Raw genomic sequence first — 25,064 nt, forward strand, 5'->3', positions numbered from 1 at the left:
GGACACTTTGTCTATATATAGGAATACAAAATCATAGGTACGAGAATATTAAATTTGGATTAGAGTACTAATGTTAGGTGAACCTACTTATTAGAACAAAAACCTCAAGCTAGCAAAGTGAGGCCATTAAGTACTCTTTGAGTGTGTTTGCCCCTTAATTACAATGATAACATTCTCTTGATCTCCCCTTAATTAATCACACCATTTAGGGAGACGATAGATTTGAAATCAAACTCATCATGTCAAACCCTAGCTCCCAGGGGATGTATATCCCAGTGAAATACCTTCTACTTTTGCTAGCTAGGAGTATACTTCCTTATAAAGAAAGCTGCTCAATTAAGTTGATAAATTTATTTATATTAGTTATAGAATTAGAAACATGGTTAGCATGGATGATTTATTGCTTTAATTATGTTATTTGGTGATGACTATCAAGGACAGCTGGACCAACAATATTGATAATAAGGAAAAGATTCAACTATTCATGGGATTTCCAGGAATATTAAAGGTGTAGGATGTTCTCCTTTAACCATGATATACATGCCTTTGCATGTCAATCCAAATATAATAATAGACACCATTTGTTTCTAGAGGCAATCTCAGGTTAAAGTTCGAACATATATATAATTTCATGTTATTTAATAATGGGACAAAACCAAGAGTGCTTGAATTAGCTAAATCCATGAAAAATAGGTTAATTACATTAGATATTTGAATGCCAGAGTGTCCAAAAGTATCATCTTTTGTTTTAATTGGAGATTAATGGATGGGGAGGACAATAGTTGAACTTTTTTCTTGAAGGTGGCAAGAAATGCCCCATCACTAAACTTGTAAACCGGGCCAAACGTGTATTATTGTTGAATTTGATAAGTGAAAGATGTAATTAACAATTCAAGATGACTCAGATTTCAAGATTAATTTGCCTCAATGTGGTGTATTCTATTATTGTCCCTCAGTAAAAACTACATTATCTTCATAAGATTATAGATTAGCCGATAGTAATTTATGCACCTGCAGTAGTATTTTTAGTGCAACACAGAGAGAGAGAGAGAGAGAGAGAGAGATTATATGATTAATGGTGCTAATTTCTTTTTCTTGAAAGAAAAAAAAAAAGAGGCTCAGTATATACATCTTTGGTCACAGAAACATCTGAAAGGCCACCGTTATATCCTTGAAACAAAACATGATGTGTAGGGATCGATCAGTTTCTCATCATTCTGAAGGCCAAAGCTTGAAGCTCCCCCAAGTTACCATTATATGGTCTCTTCTTAGAACAAACTTGGTACGAGAACTCCTCTCTGCTGCTTTGAATCTCCTGCATATTCATGGCAATGTCACTGTTGGGGTCAATGGAGTCCAGAGAGCTCTGAGGTGAAATAGGATTCATGTAACTCGTATAACTCGGAAAGCTTGTGACTGATCCATTCCCAATCCCATTCCCCTGCCACTGAGTACTCTCCATGTTCCTTGAATCAACAAGGCTCTGGTGAGCCAGTTGAGCCTTTGCTTGCATCAATTGTGCTTGCAAACATGCCAGCTACATATGAACGAAAAATTAAGACTAACTTTTAGACAATGATATGAAAAGGGTTTTGCTTATTTCAACCTAACAACAAACGGGTTGGCTTATTTCAACCTAAAACCACGTATTCCATCCAAAAACCAAAAGTATTTTTCTTATTTCAGCCTAAAACCAAAAGGGTTGGCTTAATTCAACCTAAGATGAAAAGGGTTTGCTTAAGTCGACTAAAATAGAAAAGGATTTACGGGTTAGCTAAGTTCGAATTCCTCCAGTGTAACAAAAAAAAGGTAGAAGGGTTGGCTAATTCAACCTAAAAAACAAAAGGGTTAGCTTAATATTCTAACAGAAAAAAAAGAGAAGGGTTACCTGTTGTTGCAAGGCAAAAATGTGACCCACGCATCCATAAACGGGGTCTCGAATTCTTGCTTGAGCTTCATATGCAATTGTGACAACAGCTTCACAACGATCATGAACAGGAACATGCAACAACAACTTGGACACATTGCTGGCGCCAAACACTTTGTGAATGGCAGCAAAACGAGCAGGTCCTTGCTCGGAGCAAAAATAAGGTGCAAATATGCAATCAGGTGCACACTTTCTCCTCAGAAACTTGCATGCCCCACAAGGAGATCCAGTGCCGATGCCAGCGCTGCCAGCACCCCCAGAAGCCATTTTTGGTACAGACAAACACAGAGGAGAGAGAGAGAGAGAGAGAGAGAGAGAGAGATGGTGAGAGAAAAAGAAAATATAATGAAAATTAAGCACACGAGCACACTAGGAAACGGTGATGAAGTTGAAGGAGGAAAGTGGGGCATTTAGAAACATAAAGGGGGAGTCTTATAAGCAATGTGAACGGGGGACAAGGAAGGTCTATGTGTAGGTTTCTAAGGGGACAATTTTTAATGGTTTATGTAATATCATGGGGTCTACTTTTTTTAAGCATTCATCATATTTTTAATACAATCATTTCTTTTTTCGTTTTATATTTTTCCAGCGTGGATGATTAATGGCTACCGAGTATGATTAGCAATTTTTTAATTGCAAAGTTTGATTTTAGGGTTTGAATATGTTTATATTTTCCGCCGAACGCCGCACCTGGGAAATGCTGCAAATTGTCGCCTTGTGACATTGTGGTTCACTCACTGCACTTGCCACAGCTCTTCTGGCATATTTTTCTACCGACAATTACTAATGATTCAGTTACCTTGAGCAATATGGTTTTAAAATAGGGTTTATAATGTTGCAAACATATATACGCAAGTGATTTATTAAACTAATTAGTCATTAGTGTTGTTCAAGCTCAAGACTCCAATCCTCCAACTTGGTGAAGAAGATTGGTGCTGCTTTGGTTTGGTTTGGTGTTTGTTACGAGGAAGACTTACTTGTGAAGAATATACTACATACGTATGTTTTTATCTCATGGTTATGTGATTGAGGACATAATTAGTGAGATGGGCACAAAAATATAAACGGAGATAGGTAAGATTTTCTGATTAGGTCGAGATTTTGGAAACTGGGTCGTAAGAAGATGACGAGATAAGTGCTTTCTTGTAGCTGAAGGATTGATCTTGAAGTCTATAATGAAGTGAGTGCAGTTGTGTTATCCTCGTGCGTTATACAACATGCCATTGATCACATGAGACAAAAAGGAAAACTAGTCAAAAGTGGGTTTAATAAGGCCATCGTTTTCACAAACCAAAATCTCACCTGTCACAAATTAAATCCTTCAGTCACTACTGGCCTCAACTTGAACCACAAGAACTGCAAAATTTTGGATTTGTTGACTGATCCTAGTTGCTGCAGTCCAGATACTTTGTTAATTAGGGAAAAAAAACTAGTTCAGTTAGCATCAACTAACAAGTAACATCTCATAGAAATTTTTTTTTTTTTTTTATAGGAGGTCCGTTTTTTTTCAAATGATTGACTTATCAAGAATAATCCTTTAGAGCTTCGATTTTAGGTTTAAAGTTTCAGAGTTTGGTGCTTTAAAATTTTATATCTAAGCAATTACGTATTATGAGACTAGCTGGACTCTAAAGTTCAAGCTTTTGGTATGGTAATTTTAACACTAGACAATCACTCGTATCAATAAACAAAATCAAACAAGTAAAAATATGAGATTTTCTCAACGCGCCCATAGTATGGGGTGAAAACCCTAAAGTCCTCACTTCAACTATGCTAGTCCCTCACAAGACAGTTTTACCAAAACCAAAATAGAACGTGGTCAATCAAGTATATGACCCAATTTATCCAAGGTAAACTTCAATGAATGAATGCATGGATGAATAATACAACAGGTGCTCCTGTGGGATCAGAGTTATTATTGACCAGCTGCCACCTCCTTAGGGCACATATATAAAAATTTTGTACTGTGACTTGGTGCATAGATTAGAAGCCACAAGGGAAGAGGTTTCAACTCAAATGAATGAGAAGGTCGTCATCCTAACAAAGGAAAATGACAGTTTGCAACACAAGCTACATTCCCATGTCACGGATAATTCTGAGCTCAACTTTCTGCTTTTGCTTCTGCATGCAGATCAGCTTACTGGACAAGCTCTTACCACCAAAGCACTTAATTAAGCACATGAATGAATGGATGACCGGTAGTAAATTAATATTATAAATATATACACACACACATATAGGGGTGGATCCATATAAACCTGGCAATTTCTTACACAACACGTAAACGATACGAAAATAAAGGGTTTTGGGTCAACATAATAACTAATCAGATCTTTATCAGGTCACACGAGAAGAACCCATTAATAATAGGTCCTTAATAGATTTACACGAAAGTGACACGGGGGTAACTTGAAGTATTTGGTGAATGTAACTGTGATGATGCAGAAGACAATTTTAAGCGTTGAAGTAAACTAGGGTTTGAATATGGAAAAGTAGATTCATCAAACAAAACATGCCTAGCCACATAAATTTTACCATGAGCAATATCTAGACATATGAAACCCTTATGTTGGCCTACATATCCCAAAAACACACAAGTTGTTGTTTTAGGCTGAAGTTTAGAAATGTTATAGGGTTTTAAAAGGGGAAAACATGCACAACCAAAGACCCTAAGATGTTTGATCTCAGGAACTGTGTTATATAACTTTTGAAATGGTGACTGCATATTTAAAGAAGCACTAGGTTTCCTATTGATCAGATAGGAGGCAGTTGCACAGGCATGAAACCAAAATTGGTTAGGCAATTTTGCAGTTTGAAGAAGTGTAATTGCTGTTTCTACAAGATGCCTATGTTTCCTTTCTGCCAAACCATTATGTTCAGGTGTATATGGACATGATTTGTGATGTAAAATACCATGTTTTGACAAATATTGTTGAAACTTATTGCTTGTACATTCACCACCACCATCACTTTGGAATATTTTGACTATAGCAGAAAACTGGGTACACAAATAGGCATGAAACTGAACAAAGATTGCAAAAACTTCTGATTTATTTCTTAATGGAAAAATCCATGTGTATCGGGTACAATCATCTATGAAGGTTACATAATACCTAAACTATTCATAGGATAGTAAAGGGGCAGGTCTCCATACATCACTATGTATTTTCTCTAAAGGTTGTACATATTTGGTTACAGGAAAAGTAAATGGTAGCTTGGTGAACTTTCCCTCTAAACATGGTGTACATATTGAGGAGTATGTGTCCAGTGATGCAGGAACTGGAGATTGAAGTAGAATTGCAGAAGTAATTGCATTTGACGTGTGTCCTAGTCTTTTGTGCCATATGCTTGAATTAACTGGTTTTGCAAGGAAACATAAATGAGATGCATGTGGTGTAGGTGACTGCTTCTGTGAAATGGTGAATGGTATAGGGTAGTAACCAGCTCTACATAGCCCTTTGAGTAGTATTTTCCCTGTGGATTTGTCCTGAACCCAAAAAGAAACATCATCATAAATGAATTTGCACCCATTATCCTTGCAGAGTTGATAAATGGATAACAAATGCTGAGAAAGTTTGGAAACATGTAAGACATTCTTAAGAGTAAGGGAATGTTGTGGTACCACCAATTTAGAAGCACCAATATTAGAAGTTTGCAAACATGCACCACTTGCAGTGGTAATTGTATCAGTTCCTTGATATGGGGTAGACAGATCCAAGTTTGCTAATTCCGAGGTCATGTGTGATGCAGCACCAATGTCTGCAATCCAAAATTGTTCGAATGGTGCTAAAGGTTGATGATTGGCATGCATAGCAGTAAGATTGACATTTGGAGGCCTGCCTTGATAGGTAAAGTTGCTTATGTGGTAACATTGGAGGGCTGGATGTCTATATTTCCAACAGATTTGACATTGAGTAGGAGAGCTCGAAGTTGTGTTGATATGTCTTTGAAAACAATCTGCAACAACATGACCTTTCTTATTGCATATTTGACAAATAGGAATCTTATAAAGGTGATCTGGGCAGTTCGATTAATATAGCTTTGGAGTACCTAGAATGCCAGGATTACCAATTGAAAACCATGTACTATAATTGTACTGAAATCTTCCTCTACCTTTAGCTCTGAAATTATTGCCTTTATAGCTCCCATAGTTGTGATAACCCTCATTGAAACTGTTATGAGACCCATTTCCATGATTATGATTTGTAGAACTTGATCTTTCACTATGCTTGAAGAACTGATCAGAAGAAGATCATGGTTGCTCATGATCGATAACAAGTTATTTCCCTTTGTCAGATTGAATTCCAGCAACCATGGCACTGCTAAAGGATAGTCCAGAAGAATTGTCATAGGATTGCTCAATAATAGCTTCTTCTGCCAATAGTTGAGATCTGAAGTCTTTGAGAGATATTCCATTCTCCCTTCCTCTGACCACACATCGAAATGTGTTGAATTTTGTGGGTAAGCCTTTCAATGCAAGTATGATAATATCATCATCATCAAAGAGTACTCCAGCTGCAGCAAGATGGTCTCTTGCATCCTTGATATTCTGGAGATAAACCGAAACTGATTCTGACCCATTTCTTGATATTCTGCAGCTCTGTCTTCATCTAAAAGATTGTGGTTTTTGTTACCGCAGAGAACCTTTCAATGAGTTCAACCACATCTCAGAAGAACTCTTGCTCCCAATGATGCAAGAAATGGCAGTCGATGACAATGTGGCAATGAGTAACTGCATTAATGCACGATCATGCATTTTCTAGACCAAGTAGTCATCATTTTCAACCCCTTCAGTGTTAGAATCATCGTCAAATCTTGGTGAGCACTATCTTGACCCATCAACGAACCCCATAATTCCATGGCTTTCCAAAAGCAATCTGACCTGAAAGCTCCAAGTAAGGTAGTTTGAGTCATCAAGTTTTACTATAACAGAAGTGGATACTGTAGAGAAAAGATTGGTGATGGGTGACTGAACAATTTGCAACTGAGTAGCAGTGACCATTTTGCAGAAATCTTTTGCTGAGGCTTTTGATCGAATAGTTGGTGGATAGACGAGAAGAAACCAACTTTCTGAGCAACTTGTATATTTTCCGTCGCCAAAAATTATAGAGAGATGTAAATTAGAGGGTGTAGAAGAGAAAGACATGCTTTAGAGATTGAGCAGAAGAACCGGATCGGTCGGCGATGATACCATGTAAAGATATTAACACTTGCAGATTTTAAGAGAGATGAGAGAGAGAGAGAGAGTTTGTATTAGTAAAAATGCTTTCTTTGTTAAGTTGTGAAGGTTTACAATGATCACCTATATAGGTGTTTTAGTACAAAGCTTGCAGAGCAAGTAATCCTTGTTAACCACTTCCTTATATCAACTAACTCTATCTCTAACCAACTTTATCCAAGTCCACCAGATTCTAACCACTAACTATATGTATAACAACCTATTTAATCTCTTGACAAGTGGCTTTATTTTGACCATTGATAATCTCATCACTTGGATCACAATCTTGCACCTTATCCTTCTTACATATATGTATATAATTGTAAATTAAATATGTATTGTTATTCTATATAAATGCAAAAAATTTGTTTTAATTATTTTTATAGTATACTATAGGTAGTGAGATTAAAAAAATTATAAAACACATTAAAAATAAAAGAATCAAGCAATTTAAAAATACCAAACACATTAAAAAAATTATAATAATTAATTTACAAATGCGAAAAATGTGAAAAAAAAATATGCAAAGGCTCATGATCACATGCTCTACGCTATGGGTACATCATCATTTGAATTTTTAAAACCATACAAATCCTCATGAATAGTATTTTTAAGAGAGTTCAAAATAAATAAAATTCATAATCATTAATGTACAAGTCTAAAAAATGTAAAAGCATATATAAACGTGCAAGGTTCCTCAACCTTGAAATGCAACTCCCTTCATTTTGCATATCCTTTAACATTTGGTATTTTGTAGTAATGTACTAATGTTTTTTCATTACGCTCTTATTTTGGAGTATGTAATACTTGAAAGACAAAAAAAATTTGTTGTTTTATTTTATATTTTGAAGTAATATTTATGTGACAGTGTGATATGCATATACCAATTTAGTATGTTTTCTATTTTTTGTGGGTCAAGTTATGTTTTTCATTTTCATTGTTTATTGATTTAAAATATATTTTCTTTAACAAATAACGGGTCAGATCATATTACCTGATAATATTAACAGGTCAATTTCGGGCCTGGTCATATTACCTGTTTACTTTAACAGGTGTTACACGATACGACCTGTTAAGATATCAAATATGACACGAAAACGACACAAACACGGAAAACACGACACGAATGCTAGGTCTAGATCCATAGCACCTTTTTTTTCACATAACTATTGACACACATTTTGTGGGGCTTACTTCATAGTGTATTTAACGATCTGAATTGTCTATCTTTTATAACATCATTCATAGATCATCCTTACAAAAAATTAGACAAATGCAAAATCATTAAGACATTTATTTGTAGTGAAGAAAATAGACAAATACGATTCTACAAAGAAACTCTAAACACTTAAACGGTCATATGGTTTTAGATTTGAGTAATTTTGGTAAACATGATCTTTGAGGGAATAACTAAAAGATAGAAGGTTCAAATCGTTGAAAATACATTACGAAGTATGCCCCACAAAAACGTATGTTAAAAATAAAAAAATAAAAAAATAATTAATTAAAAAAATAAATAAATAAAAAAAATAAAAAAATAAAAACTACGGATCCATCCCCATATGTATATAAACAAGATTGAGGATCCTCACTGGAACCTCTTTGTGAGGATCTTGAGGATCCTCAAATCATATCCGTTCATCGTATTTTATGCGGTTAGAAATCATTGTAAAAAATTTTTATTTAAAATTAAATATAAACAATACCTAACGAAAACTGGCCGCACGATGTACGATAAACGGATGTAATTGAAGGATCCTCGAAATCCTCACAAAGATGATCTAGGAAAGATCCTCGCTCTATAAACAACTCCTATCCATTCACATACATGACGTCGGAAGCTTAGGTTAACATTTATTTGGAGTCAAACTTTGATCATCATCCAAGCACATGGCACACATGCAAAGCTGCCTGCAAGATCCCATATCCAAGTTCAATTCATCCCGTATCGGTAACGATTTTTTTTTTCTTTGGGTCGTAATTTCTTTCTTTTGACTCATAGCACTAGACAAAAAATATTTACACCAATCTCCATCAAGAGGCAGAGAGAAAGATTTGAATTCGGGAGACAATGTGTTAAGGAAGAAGATTCTAATCACCACTTGCATATGTTCATCTTCTTTATTTAGAGTAGAGTTGTCCTTTAGAGTTTTTAACTTTAGGTCTTAAGTATCAAATTTTGGTCCTACAACCTAAAACCTAAACTTTAAATGATGATTCTACATCCTGAAACAATCGATCATGTATAAAAACAAAACTAAAGTTATAAAAACAAAATATAAATAAAAGATAGGCTTTCAACCGGAACTACTATGTCTGTTACGTTCTAAAACAATATTGCGTAAGAAAGTTAAAATACATTGTTTGATTTGCCAAGTTGACATATTGTGTCTAGGTAAATCTTTCCCCAAAAAAAAATCCAACTTACACCAACTCGTAGTCCAACTGGCGACGGTTTTACATTTACGTTTTTCTCCTTCTAATTTTTCCTTTAGGTCCCTAGTCCAGTTGTTGTTTGGTCTGATATCCCAGCCCAGTTAGATGCTCCAGTTGCCTGCCAGACTGGATTTCATTTAAAGATAGATTCCTTGGTATACACTACAAGGACTTACATTGAAGTTCATTGTCATGTACTGTTCCGGTCCAATAATATATTTCATGTTTAAGTTTTTATCTCCACGTGACAATGCATTATTGGACCAGGATGGTAAATCCGTTCCATGTAAAGATGCTATAGAAAGATTGTGGATATTGTGAGGCAAGGAGAACAATGGCATCCTCAATACAAGAAGAGTGAACAAAATGCCCGAAGAAGAGGGACTTGATTCTATTTCATAAAAACATTCTTTCCAATGCCAGAAGCAAAAGTTCAAAGATCTCACACAAAACCCCAAAATAGATCTTATCGCTATGTTCATCCAAAATCCGGCACAGAGAAATATCGTGTGAGTTTCTTAACACACCACCACTGACTCTACACCGCGGCCAAAATACTGAACATCAATACGTCTCCCTCACCTCTTTTGATGAAACCTCACCTTCAACAGGTATTGCATCTTAACCTGTCCACATATGTCATCACCCGGAAAAGTTACTAATGGCCCTCAAAAACTCCATTTTTAGATTTACTTGTAAACTATTTGTTTAATCAGCACTATTAAACGAGTGATGAAATAAGAGTCATATGTGGCACGTGCCAATTACTAACAGAAACAAAGCTTAGAACTTACTTGAGCTGTATCATAAACGATGTACTCGTTATACATGAGCTCAGAGGCCTTGACATTTGATGGCACTGGTTTGCCACAAGGCACGATGACATTGTCCTTCCATTTTACATACTCCGACTCCTGAGGTATTTTCTTGCCCAGCCCCTTTGTAGAGTGCTTTCCTTTAGGAGGCTTGTCCATATACTGAAAGATAGCGGCATAACAATAAGTTAAATGGGCAAAAGTCAAATCAGAAATGGAAAATTTGATGCATCGATATGGGATTATTTTTTTGGCTCCACACGCCAACATTAGAACTTTTGGGATGCATAAGAACCCCGACAAACTGCTACTAAAGTTACACATGACAAGTCTATACCACTAGCTCGGGTTAGTGGACGCACAATGTCAAATTTCAGATGGAATATCAAAACACACAACCAAAGCACATAAAACAATAATGGAAAATGTCCTCACCGCAGCCTTCTTGAGCTCATACACCTCCCCCAATGCAACTTCACTTAGAAGCATGAGGCCCACAGGATTTTTCTTATCTGTATAGCAATACTGTGCACTCTTGCTGACAAGGTCAGCAAAGTAAATCCCCTTGCCGAACTGAAATACAAAATGTTTACACTCTTAATCTACAGAAAGAGCAGATACACTACTACTATGCACCCGCAGAGACATGTAAGACATCACATAGACATAAATGTGCGAGAGAGAGAGAGATACCATGTAACCAGTAGCTGGAGCTTCAGGAGGAGCTATTCTTAGTCCTTGGCTAAGTATACCCACGAAATTTGTAAACCGAGAACCTAGGAGGATAAAGTTATCAGTTAGTACAGTTAGTAGTGCATTTCTATCAACCTTGGTAAAAGAAAAATTGCAAGGAACTTTCCCATCTCACTGCACAGAAGTTTTATGACATTATGTTTGTAGGTAGTGCAACTTACCATGCCAAAGAAGCATTCTGTTCTTAAGCCTTTTCCGATAGGGAGCAAATTTATCAAATTCTCCTTCCCTTTCAAGTGCAAAAACTTCTTCAAGTTCAAGACTCCAATCCTGATAGCATTAGAAGATGCCAGAGACAAGATTTAGGGGAAGAAAACTATAAATTAACATTTAAATATTGAGTACACTAACATAGGTCACCAGCACATATGCTCAAAACTCAAGAGTATCACGATAACCCACCGTATGTGTAGGAGCATGAGTAGTAAGAAGGTATTTTTCAATCAATCGATAATCTTCACTATCATGAGGAATTGGATCAATATCACACCGGAGCTTCTTATACTTCTCATCAAGGGAGTCATCACTATCAGCATCAAAACCAACTAATCTGGAAGCAATTTCAATGTCCTGTAGAGCTTCTAACATTTTCACCTGCCAGGATAAATGAAGGCTGATAAACATTTTATCCCTTGCTTGTAACTATGCAGACTTGCCAATATCAGTTTCAATGTAAATGTTCATCACAGCAGTAAATTCAGCATCAACGTCTTTTAATATGTCAAACTCCAATATCCCACCTTTTACATGAACTTTTTCTTTTCGCATGAGTTCATCTTTTAACATATGAAAAGTAATGAAACATAAATATTATTCATACCAGAATCACATTTTTTTTAGTAAATAACTTATCAAAATAATTATGGTTACAAAGATAATATCTGAACGATGAAACAATAATATTACAGTGCTAGCATAAAAATTAACATAAGCAATCCATTAAGGAAGAGATTGGTATCATCAACCAAAAAAAAAAAAAAACTCCAATGACATCATTTAATACATGCATATTAAACATAGGAGCAGAAAAACCATCTTTCGATATTGAAAAGGCATGAAGGAAACCACTGGCTTGAGAATATGCAAAACACCCTTATGTACCTTTGACTTAAAGTCATCCTCATCCCTGATAACACGTGGATGTATGGAAGGGATCACAGTGAAAAAACGGTTGCTTGCATCTATAATCAAGCTTTCTTTTATGGAAGGAGCATGGCCATTATTATTCAACAGATTCTGTATTTCTGTTAATGCCTCAAATCCTGAATAGAGAGAACAGACAAATGACGAAGTTAAATGACACAATACTTTATCATCCAAACAGCTAGAATAAGTATGAATATAGAACAGTATATATTTGAGCTCTGCAGAAAATTGAAGAGATTCTCCCTTCAATGTTTACCCTTTTGGATGTTGGCTTTACTCAGTTTTCCAAGCGGCATTTCTGACATATTTATCTCAAATTCCATCATGGCAGCTCTGCAAAACTCAGTACTCAGTCTCACAGTTATAGATAAATAAAAGGACGGGATGGGGGAGAAACAAACATTTAAAGAAAAAAACTTGCTAACCTGTATGTTTCAACATTGAAAAGCATCTTCATCAATTCTGCTAACTGAGGAGCCAATTTGCTGTCCCCATTGTTCTGATTTTTTCTGGAAACCTGTTTATTAATCCCATAATCCTGAAAATTTCAAGTTTTAGTCAGATATTAAATTTAAGAACAAAAAACAGAGTTAAGGAAAATATAAAAGAAAGAACAGAACAAGCAGTACAATATCCAATGGAAAGAATTTTCCAGCTTGCTTCTGAAAATTTTGTTTTTGCTCCCATGCTTCCCACGAATTCCCAGTCTTCTCAAGGAACAAACGTTTAAATTCACGGATCGCATCTGATTTCGACATATCTTCCAGTTTGTTTCCTCCAATTTTATCATTCCCCACTCGTCCCCATTTACGGAACACATAACAGTCAGAACTCTTATCATCTTGTATAATTTGGAGAATGTAGTAACTTTACATAGAAAAGAGAGACAGCAAGAGAGAGTTAGAAATAAGAATTTATAATCCTATATTGTGAATTTTTATTGAGAGATAATAGGTACTAAAATAAGAGTTCAAATGTTTATTCTAAAAAAGCTAAAATGAAAAGAAAAGACACAACTACTGCAAGTGATGGGTAAAACAATACAATAAAGTTCATCTTCCAAGACAGTAGAACAACACTTTATTCCTTTTAATTTATAAAGAAAATTATTGATAAGAACTAATGTTTATATTCCAACCTAAGTTCAGAAGAAAACTGCAATTTTGAGAGACTATTTCAACAAGATTTTGCAAAATTGTTTTATCTTAAAACATGATGGTCTAGTCATGCATTAGGATACAAGGCAAGAAACGATACTAGCAACTTAAATTCAAGAAATGATTAGTACCAATTGATGCGAAGAACAATAGATTAGTACCAGAAAAATATTTGAGCACGAAAGATAGAATAAACCGAACACACCTGTTAACACCAGTTGATAGATCAGACATACTTAAAGTTGTATTGTAGATGCTTTTCCCATCCTCAAGTATATGCCCAGTATCTTGCAGACCAGAAGATTCATGAACAGCACTTCGGCCTTTCACTTTGACAGTGACCATGCTAGAGGATTCACCGACAGCTTCAACTTTGTACATATCAAATGGAAGCTTCTTCTGTCTTTTAAAGCAATCAACCAGATAATCTTCCCTAACAATTGGTAATTTCATCCTCCTGAAAACGTACCTATCATAGTCAGATAAAAAGGAACCAACGTAGAAATATACTCAAGAGTCAAGACCAGCAATTTAATAGCATCTTAACCTGGCTTTTCTCATCTCAGCATCATCATCAAATGCTCCACTCACAACTAAGCAATTAGTATCTGCACTTTGATTTGGTAAGCAAGAATAACTATCATTATGCATATTTTACTGATACAGCCGTAAACCAAAGAATGCAAAAATTAAATCAAAATTATGTCCATGAACAGCACATGCCTTTCTTGATCTTCGAATGAACCACTCCAGCTACACCGTCAATTTTTCTACTCCATTCTTCCTGCAATATCACCCTTGATGAAATAGATAGACAGAACTGAAACTACGGAAGAAAGATAATTCCACAGATGATAAAAACTAAATACAACTTAAAAGGAGCAAAAAAGGGCATACCATTGATTCTTTAGGTAATCCGCGAAAAGCAACTTTTAAATCCACCAAGCTTGTACTGTTAGACGAATGAGATTGGCCTGGACTCTCAGAAGGCTTGCTAGGTGTCAATGGAGGCAGTATCCGCACAGGTTTTGCAAGCTTTTGTGATTTAAACCACTGCAAATAAAAACAAATAAATATATAAATAAAACTCCATTCATAACTTGTCTACCAACCAACGCATAATTAACCAAAGTTGAATACCTTCTTAAGATATTGATTCTCCGTATCTTCTGGGATTTTCCACTTCCCTTCAAGACGTTCAGGTTCCTGAGTGGAGTAAGAACACTTACTCCAGGCCGATAGGTAGCCATGGCACCGGTACATGCCTCCAGAATATCGAAGAGAACCAGAACAGAGTGGGCAGCTCTTAAGTGCTCCAAACATCATTCCATCAGCACTAAACAAGTACAGCAATACAAAATATCATCTCCAAGTCAATTAGATGAAAAACAATGATCTACTTAGAGACGATGATTACCCAATAGCAATTAACACATCGAGAATTTACACACAGCTGGGTACATCTAGGAAACAAAAATAGAGGTCTACATTATGGAAAACAATCAGGCAACAAAATCTAACAAGCCTATGCGAAGCTGTGAACCTTTAAAAAACAAGGAATATGAATCAAAGCATTTACGGAAAAACCATTTTTAATCAAAAAAACTATTTTTAAAAGTGAAACTGCAAAAAAGAAGAAACTAAAGGGACAAGAAAATAGCCAATTTCCACACTTAGAACAATGTAGAAGATATTACCAGCGCTCGCGCAAATCAAGCTCTGATCCTGTTGAATCTTGATCATTGGCTTCAAGCATTTCTCTCATCTCTGCATTTGTCACATGCTTTTTAAGATCATCTTTCAGTGCCCACAGCTCTTTAGTTTGGGCCTCCAGTTTATCCCCCACATCAGAAGCACTCCTCACAGACACATCCCTGCTCATTGACACATCTCCTTCAGACCTAGCAACTTTTGACTTCTGATCATCACCAGCATCTTTTCTTCGTTTTGTGCCAGCATTAGAAGGAACCTTCTTAACCAAGGCACGTACAGCTTCCTGATCAGAAACTGGGAGGGTCTCCCATCCAGGCAACTTCTCCACTTCGATGGATGGTGATAATACCATGAAGCAGTTGGCATGGTTCCATGCCAGGCTCCTAGGCCCTTGACCTTCAGGCTTGGTTGATATACGGACCTAAGAATGAAATAAAAAGAAAAGAAGATTAATACAAAGCCCCTCGCAAAACTTTTTTTTATTCAGAAACCCTTAGACAAGGTTCTTTATCATTAAGGTCACCTATGTTTATTATTAAGGACATGTTTTTCAATTCAAAACCCTCATGAAGTTTGAATCCTTTTTGTTTTTTGTCCTTATAATATAAAAAGTGTCCTTAATACTAAGACAAGTTGTTAAGTGTTTTTCGATTAAAAAAAAAAGTTTCGTGAGGGACTTTTTATTAGTTCCCCTAAAAAGGAATCATGCAGATTGCAGAGCACTCAACTTCAGTTACACCATATTAACTAGAACTGCAGAAAGATATTGTATCTTATATATGATGATGATGATGATGATGATGATGATGATGATGATGATAGGTTTTTATAGATTAACTGAGATGAAAGCTTGTCACAACGAATACAAAAATTCACTTCCTGAACATAGAAATGGTAGGGATACATTATTACCAACCTCTGTTTTTAAAATCTTTTGGCTGCATTGCTTGCAAGTAGCGCGAGAAGTTGGCGAAACTTCAATACCACATTCTTTAGTAGTGAACTTGCTTGTTGCTGGTGTTGTATCCGGGGGTCCACCACTTTGTACATAACTTCTAACTTTCTGCTGATCTTCCCAACGAATGAGCTCAAGGCCTTCAACGTCATCAGTTCTAAATGCAAGACAAAAGCAATTAGTTAATCACTGCATTCATCCACTAAATTCAAAGGAGATTATGATAAGCATTACAGTAACACGTACGATTTTATCTGGTTCGATTTCTTCATTATGCAATCAGCATGGTTCCACATCTGATTCAGAAAACAAAAACAAACCAAACATTTATATATGCAGTAGTATTTGAGGAAATCGAACAAGAAAACAGGAGGACAGATTAAGAAAACAAAAGTACAGCAATATAAATCTATAAAGCTCCAGTTTTTTCAAGCGGAAATAGGATAAGTTTTCTTGATTATGTTTCGATAAATATGTCAACTTCACAATAGAGCTGGAAAAGTTGTCTCTTTTCTGAGAAAGAACAAATAAAAACATTTCTCACAAGCATCTCCTCATGTAATCTTGGAAAGTTATCTGCCGAAGAACACTTTCCGACTAACACAAACATTATCAAACATTTCTGAATGACTACGTCACTTCGAAACAAACAGAGACTAAGTTCCCAATTACATAACAGTAACTAAAATGCCAAACAATGTGAAAACCAACAAAAAGCTCCAGACTTTTGACTTACAAAACTGCAAAGTAATTGAAAATGCAGCATAATATGCACAAAAAAATAACAGAAATCCAAAATTTCTAAAATTAAAATTCTCACACTATCGATGTTTTCAAGGTTCTTGTTTTCTTTCTTAAACTTTTTGCCGTATTGGGTTAATACCTATGAGCCAATGGCAATGAGAGTAACAGTGCAAGTGAAATGGGGGTTAGAGAGAGAGAGAGAGAGAGAGAGAGTGAAGGGGAAGTGAGTTACAGGCATGACGCCGTCGAATTGGGTGGCCTGGACCATCTTGCCGAGGCGGAGCGTCTCCTTTTCAATGGGGGATTTGCAGGTCTTGCACGACGATCTCGACGACTTCGCGTACTCCACCTTCCATGGCTTCTGGGCCTGCGGGTTCTCCATTCCTCTCTCTCTCCCTTTCTCTCTCTACAACTGAGAAGTGAGAGACCCTCGCTGGGATTTTGAGGAAGAAAGAATAACTTTCGTTCTCCACACGGGCTCCTTGTCGCTTGCTGTCTGGTTTTAACGGACCCAGGCTCCGTCCCTTTTTCACCCGACCCGGCCCGAATCATCACAGTCTCACTTTTAAGTCCCGATATGGAACACATCACAACGTGCAAAAGAAGCTTTCTTGCGGCCTTTCAAAAAAAAGAAGCTTTCTTGCGTTTTTTATTGAACGATAATGTATTAAAGTGTGCTAAAGAAGCTTTTTGCAACCAAGTCAATGTCAAAAGGTCACTTCAAAGATTTTGACGTAAGAGCTGTGCTTGGTACGGTCTACCGACGTGAACGGTTCGATCTACCGACGTGAATGGTTCGGTCGACCGCTCGCATCTGCTCGATCGCCAACTCACACGTGGCCGGCACTTGGAAGGAACAAAAATTCACATTTGTCATATTACTCCATGCAGTGTGATTTTATTTGTTAATGATCGTGTAGGTTATTCCGCAAACACCAATAATCCCAAACCAACTACTTTGTGACAATATGTATAATAATACAGCTTAATTCATTCGATTCGGACAAAGTAAAACATTTGGTTCCTTCTGTTTCTCCCCAACTTCATGCTTCCACGACATGGATGAACTGTCTGCGTCGGAATGATTTGGTGTACGGATGAAATGCACCGGGTGATTGAAACTGTCTGTCATTATCTATTGCACTAGAGGAGCTTGCATGAAGAGAAACTGCACATAAAACGGAGACTTCAGTCGTTTTCCGGATACGATGTACTAAATCTAGAGTTTGACCGGTTTCAAACCATGGTTTGATATGCATACCTCGAAGGATTTTCCTGATCTCTCAAATTCCAGCATGCTTAGAGCAACTTCGCAACTCTGTGACACAATAGGTTCAGGATCCCTCGCAAATTCTTCGAGAAGTGATACACTTTGGTCATCTACGCACAAACCAGTAACTTAATTAAATAGCCCCAAAATGCCAATTAGCTACTACACTATAAACAGACGTATATTTGGAAACATAATTATATCAAGCAGTCGTACCTGCAATCGAACCAAGAGCTTCTGCAGCTTCATGTCTAACCATTGGGTGTTCATTTCTATCCATAAGTATGTTGGAAAGAGCGGCCGAAGCAGCTTTGTTCTGCAATTGACCCAACACATAAGCAACCTGAAAGTCACAGCAAAGAAGACATGAAGGTGACAAGACACCGATCAAATCTATATCAGATAAGAGGTCTAAACATGCTAGTTTTGCATGAATGTCAATTTACCATACTCCAAAAGCAATTAGAAACATTAAACTATAGGCATCCTTGTGCAAGTTTAGAAATCAAATAGCCATTTTGAGAGAGAGAGAGAGAGAGAGAGTGTGTGTGTGTGTACGCGAGTGCCCGGTCTAAATTTATAAAGTTCAGTATGATAGATTAGATAATAAACAAACCTCGTGACGCAAGAGAGCACTGTTTGAACCCAATGAATCAACTATACCGGTAACAGCTTCATCTCCACCATCATTCCGCAGTGCAAAGAGAGCGGCATAGCGCTCATACATACTTTTGTTTTCATCCAGAAGAACTTCCCTTAAAATGATTGACACAAGTCAGATATCTAACATATTAGAATAAATGGAAGAAGAAAAATATAAATGATAACCATGCAGACCTTAGCTGATTTACTGAAGAACCATAAGTAGCAGGTGCAGCAGGATCAACTGACATAAAAGGTGATTTTTCATCATTTGATTGACAACCAGCATCCTTCAACTGCTCAATCCGATTAAGGGCCAATTCACAAGTTTCTTTGACCTCCTGAGCGGGATCTAGAGCTAGACTATTTTTCAAAAGAGGAACATTGCTCTCTAAACCAATTGCACCAAGAGCTTCTGCTGCCTGCATAAAATGAAATAAGAAAAATAAGATGTATTACAAGATCGCGAGGAATATTAGTAGATTGAGGTGGCAAAGCTCACCTCATGACGAACAATGGGATGCAAAGAGAAATCATTTAGAACAGCAACCAAGGCAGGGATTGCATCCACATCTTGCATTTGACCCAATGCAAACGCAGCCTCGTGTGCCAACAAATTGGAAGGATCCCTCGTTGCTGCAGAGGAAACCACATATCCTTAAACCAATTAGAACAACAGTAATTACCAATACACAATGGTTTATAACAGGAGATCTACGGAGGCAAAACATCCATTAATATTTACCAAAGAACAAAACAAAAACTCCAATATATAGCATGTTTACTTCCAGCCCATTTCCAAGCATTTGTAATCGTAATGCCAGAAGTTCAGTGTAACGCCCTGTCTATCAACAAACACCTAAGGTCCTAATGATCAATGCTCACTTATCTAGTAAAACCGATTACTGCCGTCACAATGTTCATCCAAAGTTCTAAACTTTTTCTTTTAATACATGCGAGGGAGGGGGCAAATCAAACTCGGGACAACCGGTGCACGGAAGAATGCTCTTAACTAACCGAGCTACCAGCCCCTTGCCCAATGTCCAAACTTTTACTTCAGCTCAAAGATAAAATAGTGAATTTCGCCTTAAGAATCAAAACAACTACTTCCAAATTTCTCATCAATCCATCAAAAAAGATTACCCTTATTCTAGAAATTGAAAATCCAAAACAAGTCCTGAATTTCCAAGCAAATTGGCTCCGGAAAATATAATGATTAACAATCAATACTTGCAGACAAGTACAGAAAACGAACCGGCAATGAGGGCGTCGCGAGGGGCAGGGCCTTTGAGGTTGCGGAGAGAGAACAAGGCTCTGAAACGCTCCGAGATGGGCTGGGCCCGGTCAAGCAACCGGTCGCAGAGAAATTTCACCATCTCGGGTGAGGACTCGAAGGTGGTGGCGGTGGTGGCGGCGGCGTCATCATTCAGTGAGCCCATTGAGCTTGAGATGTGAGGTATTCGGATTCCAACAAGCCCTACCTTGTACGGATTAGGGTTTTGTTTATCACAGTCCGACCAGAATTGGATGCTCGCCAATTGAAGACGACGATGAAATTCCCACCATTTTTTGCTTTTTTACACTTTTTATTTTTATTTTATATATTATGGGCTGTGTCCGGGTTAGAAAAACCCTATTCAGATTCCACCCCAGCCCAATAGTTCTTAAAAGTATCACCCGTCCATGGATGTTTGTTACGTTTTCGAAAATTACCTAACAAGTCAATAAATATTTGTTATGTAGCGTCACCAGTTATCATGTAGCAAAATCTAACCTAATAAGAAAATTTAACAGTTTACTTCATCTTTATGTCTTATTCAAGTTCGTTTAACTCACATATCACTTTAATAGTCGAACAATCTAACCATTAGTACATACTACAACTTAAGTGGTAAAAAAATCAAAATGTAAATGTCAAACCTTCTCGTCGCTATGAATTTTTGGAGTAGAGTAACTTATTATATGCATAATTGTCAGATAATTAAAGTCGATCTTTGTCTTCTAATAATTGCTTCCACTTAGTCGAATGGGATTTAGATTTAATGTACATGAACGCAAGTTCGATACGCACTTGTAACTAGCTACATTATGGTGCTATTTTAATTTTTCTTTTTTTAGACAAAGCAATAGCATTATCTGTTAAATTTTTAGTTGGCGAAGGAGAAAGAAATCAGCGGATGAAACCACACCAAAATGTATAAACATGATTGTATTCTGCCATTGCGAGTCGAAAAATTCATTTACTGTCAGTACAGTAGTAACAAATCCCAATGCAATAAGGGGTGGTTTGGGAGTTAGGTGTTTAAAAAAAAAATATCCATAAAAAAAAGCTGTAAGAGTTTTAGGTGTTTGGTAAACTTGAAAAAAATAGCTTATTTTTTAAGCTGCTATGAGAATAAGCTGAAATCAAAGGAAAAAGTTAAAGCTGGTATTTGAAGCTTTGTAAAACTAGTTTTTTTCAAAGCACACGGAGCTACAGTGCTCCTTTAATAAAAAGACCCACTATCAGACTGTTTTTTTTTTTTTTTTCCAAAAGCACTTTTACAAAAAAATTTACCAAATATTCTACTAATTTATTTCACAGCCATTTATTCTTAGAGCAATTTTTTTTTCAAAGTACAGCAATATCAAACCAACCCTAAAAACATTCCCATGCTTATCCAATATTCATACCCATCATCCATTTGGGACCCAGAAACGTAAAATCTTTCTTCCTTCCTCCCCCCGCTAGATCAGTCGTTAAAACTCCTCCTCCTCCCCTCCATTTTCCCCCTCCTTTCTTACTCCGCAGGGAAAAATCCTCCGCTTTCCTCCAAAACGGTACGTTTCGTCGCTCCCAATATCTCAGATCTGAAACATTCATCACCTCTGCTTTTATCATGATTTTAATTTTCGGTTTCAGTTTTAAGATTTTTGGAAAAATTCGAATTTGCTTCACAGAAACTCGAATTCAAGGATCAAAGAAGCAGCGACGGGATCGAATTGCAGTCATGAATGCTCGAAGGTTAGCTCGATTCCGGTTCCCATACGAATCCGATTCATTTGGTGTTTTGTAATTTTCATCTTTCGTTTTCCAGAACATTCTGAAGCTAATTTACCTGATCGTGTGACGTAAATAGTAGATTTGTATTTGGATCTGTGTAGTGGTGTGGTTTTAGCTGTGCGATTTTGCTGTTTGTTGTGTGTTCTGATTGGTAACTGAGTGATAAACTTTGGGAATTTCGTGAACTCGAAAACCCATATTGGAATTGGGTCTTGGAGCATTTTTGGGTTAGTATTCGGGTTCAGTCAGTGTTTCTGCTAAGTTATGTTTAGGCTGTTTTGGACCAATTCGTGTACGAATTGCTTCGGTTGTACAAAATAAAACGAGATTTATATTCGAGTAAGCGTTCATTCGACATGGTATTGTCTGTTTGGGATGTCTTTGCCATAATTTGATGAGAAAATGGTTTGATTGATTGGATACTGCAACCACTTTGATTTGCTCATGATTGTTACCGAAGCTTTTTTTAAATTTTCGAAAAAAGGATTCTGTTAAATTTTCTGGAGTTTTCCCATGTTACATTTGAGGAAATAATATCCGTTGTTAATGGCATGTTTTGCTGATCATTCTGACATTACCGAAATGATCTTCTTTATATTTAGGGACTTCCGCGGCAACAAAGTTGCTCTTTTTGATGGCATTGAGGAGGGTGGCATCAGGGCCTCAGCTTCCTACTCCCATGAAATTGATGAACATGATAATGAAAGGGCAGTGGACGGGTTGCAAGATAGAGTCAATTTGCTGAAGAGAGTAAGCTCCCCTCCCCCTACCCTCTTCATTCCCTTGTCTTTCAATGCCTGGAAACTTTGTAAAGTTGTAATACAATTGTTTACTAGTTTTTTTTACTGACTTCGGTATATATGGTTTTTATGTCATGATATCAATAAGATTCTGTGTTGTTGCGTAATCAGCGGTATGCTTTCTTCAACTGTTTGAATAGGTTGAGGAGGAAAAATATAGCTTTTGAATTTGTAGTACGGTGATGTCTTAAAATTTTGCGTAATTTCTTTATCTTTACCCTATGCTTTATTGGCAACACATACAGCAACAATGACATCATTCAAGTACGAGTATAGATCCGGATGGTTCTTTGCCTTTGTCTTTTAACAATGTAATTAAACATCACCTATTGAACTTAATGTTTGTCTCGAATCCTCCATTGTTTAAGACTAGTTTTGTTATGAAGTTATCGATTTAACAAAATATTATCTGAAGATAATAGCAATTGATGTCAGTATTTATAGATAGCTTCATAGGTTTTAGTATGTCCCTGCCAAATACTTATCCATTTCTCTTAAACAGTTGTCAGGTGATATACATGAGGAGGTGGAGAGCCATAATCACATGTTGGACAGAATGGTATGTATGCTGCAGCTAATAAATCTTTCTCTCTATAATTTAGATTTGTTTTGGCCGGACAGTGGTATATGTTGTTTGTAATACCGTGCATCATCTAATTCAGGGAAATGATATGGATTCATCGAGGGGGGTGCTATCTGGTACAATGGACAAGTTTAAGATGGTACATTCTCTAGATTTCTGCCGTTGTACACCTTTCCAAATTTTTCGTTTTCCCTTTCGAAATTATATGCATCTTTTCATCATTTATCCTCCCTAGGGTTCCCTCGTAACTCATGACATTGTGATGGGTTTCATTTTGGTCAGGTTTTCGAGACCAAGTCAAGCAAGAGAATGTTTACACTAGTCGCATCGTTTGTGGTCGTATTCCTAGTCGTATATTATCTCACCAGGTAACTAATCCATGATGGATTTGGTACAGCCACTAGTTTTGAGTTGAATATGGAAGACGCTTGCTTTTCCTTGTAATCGATGTTTACCTTCTGCTTGTAAAGATATTCTGGTATGTTTGTATAAAGATATTCGAATGTATGAAGTAGGAGTTGAATGCCGGAAATTTGCATCAGGTTATACGTCGTTTCATCAACCACATGACAAAGTACAAAGTACTCTGCCTCCGTATCGTCAGACAGAGGTTATCAATCTTCTAATTATGTTTAGCTGCAGAGCTAACCTAAGTCCATAAATCTTCGTTCCGGCGAGTCGTTCAACCAGTCAAGTCAGTGTCCTCTAAGCTCCATCTAGATTGTAAGTTCTTTGAGTCGTGTATTAATAATGTGTGGCTAGTTGTTTGAAAGACAAGATTTGAACTTGTCGAGCATCAACTCGTAGAACAAGAAGAGAACCAAGGATGGTGATCAACCTCTTTGGAGCATTAACCCTTCGGGAAGTTAATTTAGAACGTTAAAAAATGCAATCTAGAAGCGATCGATATTTATGTTTATACAATCAACTCAAATGGAGGAATGTATGTATAACGAATATAAATTATAAAAATTAAAATATAATTTCAACATCAAGTCCATCTAACAAACGTTAGTTATCTGAATTTGAGTAATTGTTACGGTAATTTTGTGACCTAATATGAATTTTCGTCAATATAAATTAAAGTGGTTTAGAGTATCATAATATCAAGTTGTTCCCTGCACAGCCCTGCAGGCTGGTCGGCATTCCTGAGCATGACATGTGTTGATCTTGTGGCAGGTCAAAGTCAGTCGATCGTCATGAAACCGCTCCATTTACTCCCATGGCGGCATGGCAGTGGCCTGCATGCAGAAAATTCTTTAAATATTACTTCATTTGGTCAAGTCAGATTTCTCTTTTATATATTTAATTATATGCTTAGCCGATTATGTACGTACAATATTTTATTTATAGTTTAGTATATATTCAACTTCCGGTAATTGCTATTAATACTGTAGGATTTATCTTATGGGATAAATAAATATAAATGATCCATACGGGGATATTAACTTTCTAATTATCTATGTGATAATTAGATGAAAATTAAGAGATATTCATATTATAATATATTTGAGATTTTCATGGACTTTTCAATCTTTATATACACTTTCCAACCACTATATAAGGAGGCTTTAGGAAGAGAGAAAATACAAGAAACACAAGTTTTTCCACAGTTCAAATATTCTAGTTAGGTCTTTAGGGCTATCACTTTCGGCCCTAGGTCTTGAGAGGCGAAAACCAAGGGGCAACTCGACATACCATAGCCAATCCAATGATCTGCAAGGTTCTAGACATGCGCGGAGGGTCATAGCAATTGTTCATGTTTGTAGGAGCGTGTCGAGATTCAAGCAAGCTTCCACATAAAGTAAAAGATTTTTCATCCTTGATTTTACAATCCCTTTCCAAGCGAGTAAAGAGTTTTA

At 36.6% G+C, this 25,064-nt stretch overlaps 4 protein-coding genes and 1 long non-coding RNA gene across 6 annotated transcripts; 2 read left to right on the forward strand and 3 right to left on the reverse strand.

The window, feature by feature from the left end:
• Positions 1-1,064: 1,064 nt before the first annotated feature.
• On the reverse strand, positions 1,065-2,327 carry LOC114827310 (LOB domain-containing protein 16-like). Its single transcript, XM_029108959.2, has 2 exons — positions 1,889-2,327; positions 1,065-1,537 (listed from the first exon to the last, which is right to left on the reverse strand). The coding sequence occupies exons 1-2, from the start codon at positions 2,192-2,194 to the stop codon at positions 1,202-1,204; spliced, it is 642 nt and encodes a 213-aa protein (XP_028964792.1). The 5' UTR covers positions 2,195-2,327; the 3' UTR covers positions 1,065-1,201.
• Positions 2,328-9,939: 7,612 nt separating this feature from the next.
• LOC114827691 (poly [ADP-ribose] polymerase 1-like) lies at positions 9,940-17,518 on the reverse strand. Its single transcript, XM_029109984.2, has 19 exons — positions 17,097-17,518; positions 16,367-16,416; positions 16,082-16,277; positions 15,150-15,586; positions 14,593-14,788; positions 14,350-14,505; positions 14,176-14,236; positions 14,000-14,060; positions 13,658-13,909; positions 12,925-13,162; positions 12,721-12,833; positions 12,552-12,628; positions 12,251-12,411; positions 11,552-11,743; positions 11,311-11,419; positions 11,090-11,172; positions 10,832-10,969; positions 10,376-10,558; positions 9,940-10,207 (listed from the first exon to the last, which is right to left on the reverse strand). The coding sequence occupies exons 1-19, from the start codon at positions 17,244-17,246 to the stop codon at positions 10,160-10,162; spliced, it is 2,901 nt and encodes a 966-aa protein (XP_028965817.1). The 5' UTR covers positions 17,247-17,518; the 3' UTR covers positions 9,940-10,159.
• A 215-nt stretch (positions 17,519-17,733) lies between these two features.
• Positions 17,734-20,415, reverse strand: LOC114827692 (deoxyhypusine hydroxylase-B-like). Its single transcript, XM_029109985.2, has 7 exons — positions 20,032-20,415; positions 19,279-19,412; positions 18,972-19,198; positions 18,751-18,889; positions 18,351-18,477; positions 18,126-18,244; positions 17,734-18,032 (listed from the first exon to the last, which is right to left on the reverse strand). The coding sequence occupies exons 1-7, from the start codon at positions 20,213-20,215 to the stop codon at positions 18,000-18,002; spliced, it is 963 nt and encodes a 320-aa protein (XP_028965818.1). The 5' UTR covers positions 20,216-20,415; the 3' UTR covers positions 17,734-17,999.
• A 940-nt stretch (positions 20,416-21,355) lies between these two features.
• LOC114827693 (bet1-like SNARE 1-1) lies at positions 21,356-23,748 on the forward strand. Of its 2 annotated transcripts, none has more exons than XM_029109986.2 (6): positions 21,356-21,596; positions 21,717-21,780; positions 22,422-22,569; positions 23,122-23,178; positions 23,282-23,341; positions 23,485-23,748. In XM_029109986.2, the coding sequence occupies exons 2-6, from the start codon at positions 21,767-21,769 to the stop codon at positions 23,572-23,574; spliced, it is 369 nt and encodes a 122-aa protein (XP_028965819.1). In that variant the 5' UTR covers positions 21,356-21,596; positions 21,717-21,766; the 3' UTR covers positions 23,575-23,748. The 2 variants fall into 2 exon arrangements, with proteins under 2 accessions (XP_028965819.1, XP_028965820.1); XM_029109987.2 differs by having other exon boundaries at positions 21,431-21,596; positions 21,679-21,780.
• Positions 23,745-24,581, forward strand: LOC139188426 (uncharacterized). Its single transcript, XR_011571837.1, has 2 exons — positions 23,745-23,925; positions 24,382-24,581. It is a non-coding gene; the product is annotated as an uncharacterized lncRNA (long non-coding RNA).
• Positions 24,582-25,064: the final 483 nt, after the last annotated feature.

The sequence above is a fragment of the Malus domestica genome, chromosome 10 (genome assembly GCF_042453785.1).
Source record: "Malus domestica chromosome 10, GDT2T_hap1".
In the NCBI taxonomy this organism is placed as follows: domain Eukaryota; kingdom Viridiplantae; phylum Streptophyta; class Magnoliopsida; order Rosales; family Rosaceae; genus Malus; species Malus domestica.

Excerpts from the sequence above, each read along its gene's own strand:
- LOC114827310 (XM_029108959.2), bottom strand. The coding sequence starts at position 2,194 with ATGGCTTCTGGGGGTGCTGGCAGCGCTGGCATCGGCACTGGATCTCCT. Across the intron at positions 1,538-1,888 it reads TTTTTGCCTTGCAACAACAG|CTGGCATGTTTGCAAGCACA; the intron begins GTAACCCTTCTC and ends GTTCATATGTAG.
- LOC114827691 (XM_029109984.2), bottom strand. The coding sequence starts at position 17,246 with ATGGAGAACCCGCAGGCCCAGAAGCCATGGAAGGTGGAGTACGCGAAG. Across the intron at positions 13,163-13,657 it reads CTATCAACTGGTGTTAACAG|TTACTACATTCTCCAAATTA; the intron begins GTGTGTTCGGTT and ends TTCTATGTAAAG. Across the intron at positions 12,629-12,720 it reads TTCAATGTTGAAACATACAG|AGCTGCCATGATGGAATTTG; the intron begins GTTAGCAAGTTT and ends TGAGTTTTGCAG.
- LOC114827692 (XM_029109985.2), bottom strand. The coding sequence starts at position 20,215 with ATGGGCTCACTGAATGATGACGCCGCCGCCACCACCGCCACCACCTTC. Across the intron at positions 19,413-20,031 it reads TCGCGACGCCCTCATTGCCG|CAACGAGGGATCCTTCCAAT; the intron begins GTTCGTTTTCTG and ends TTTCCTCTGCAG. Across the intron at positions 18,890-18,971 it reads TCTTCAGTAAATCAGCTAAG|GGAAGTTCTTCTGGATGAAA; the intron begins GTCTGCATGGTT and ends AATCATTTTAAG.
- LOC114827693 (XM_029109986.2), top strand. Across the intron at positions 22,570-23,121 it reads GAGTCAATTTGCTGAAGAGA|TTGTCAGGTGATATACATGA; the intron begins GTAAGCTCCCCT and ends TCTCTTAAACAG. Across the intron at positions 23,342-23,484 it reads CAATGGACAAGTTTAAGATG|GTTTTCGAGACCAAGTCAAG; the intron begins GTACATTCTCTA and ends CATTTTGGTCAG.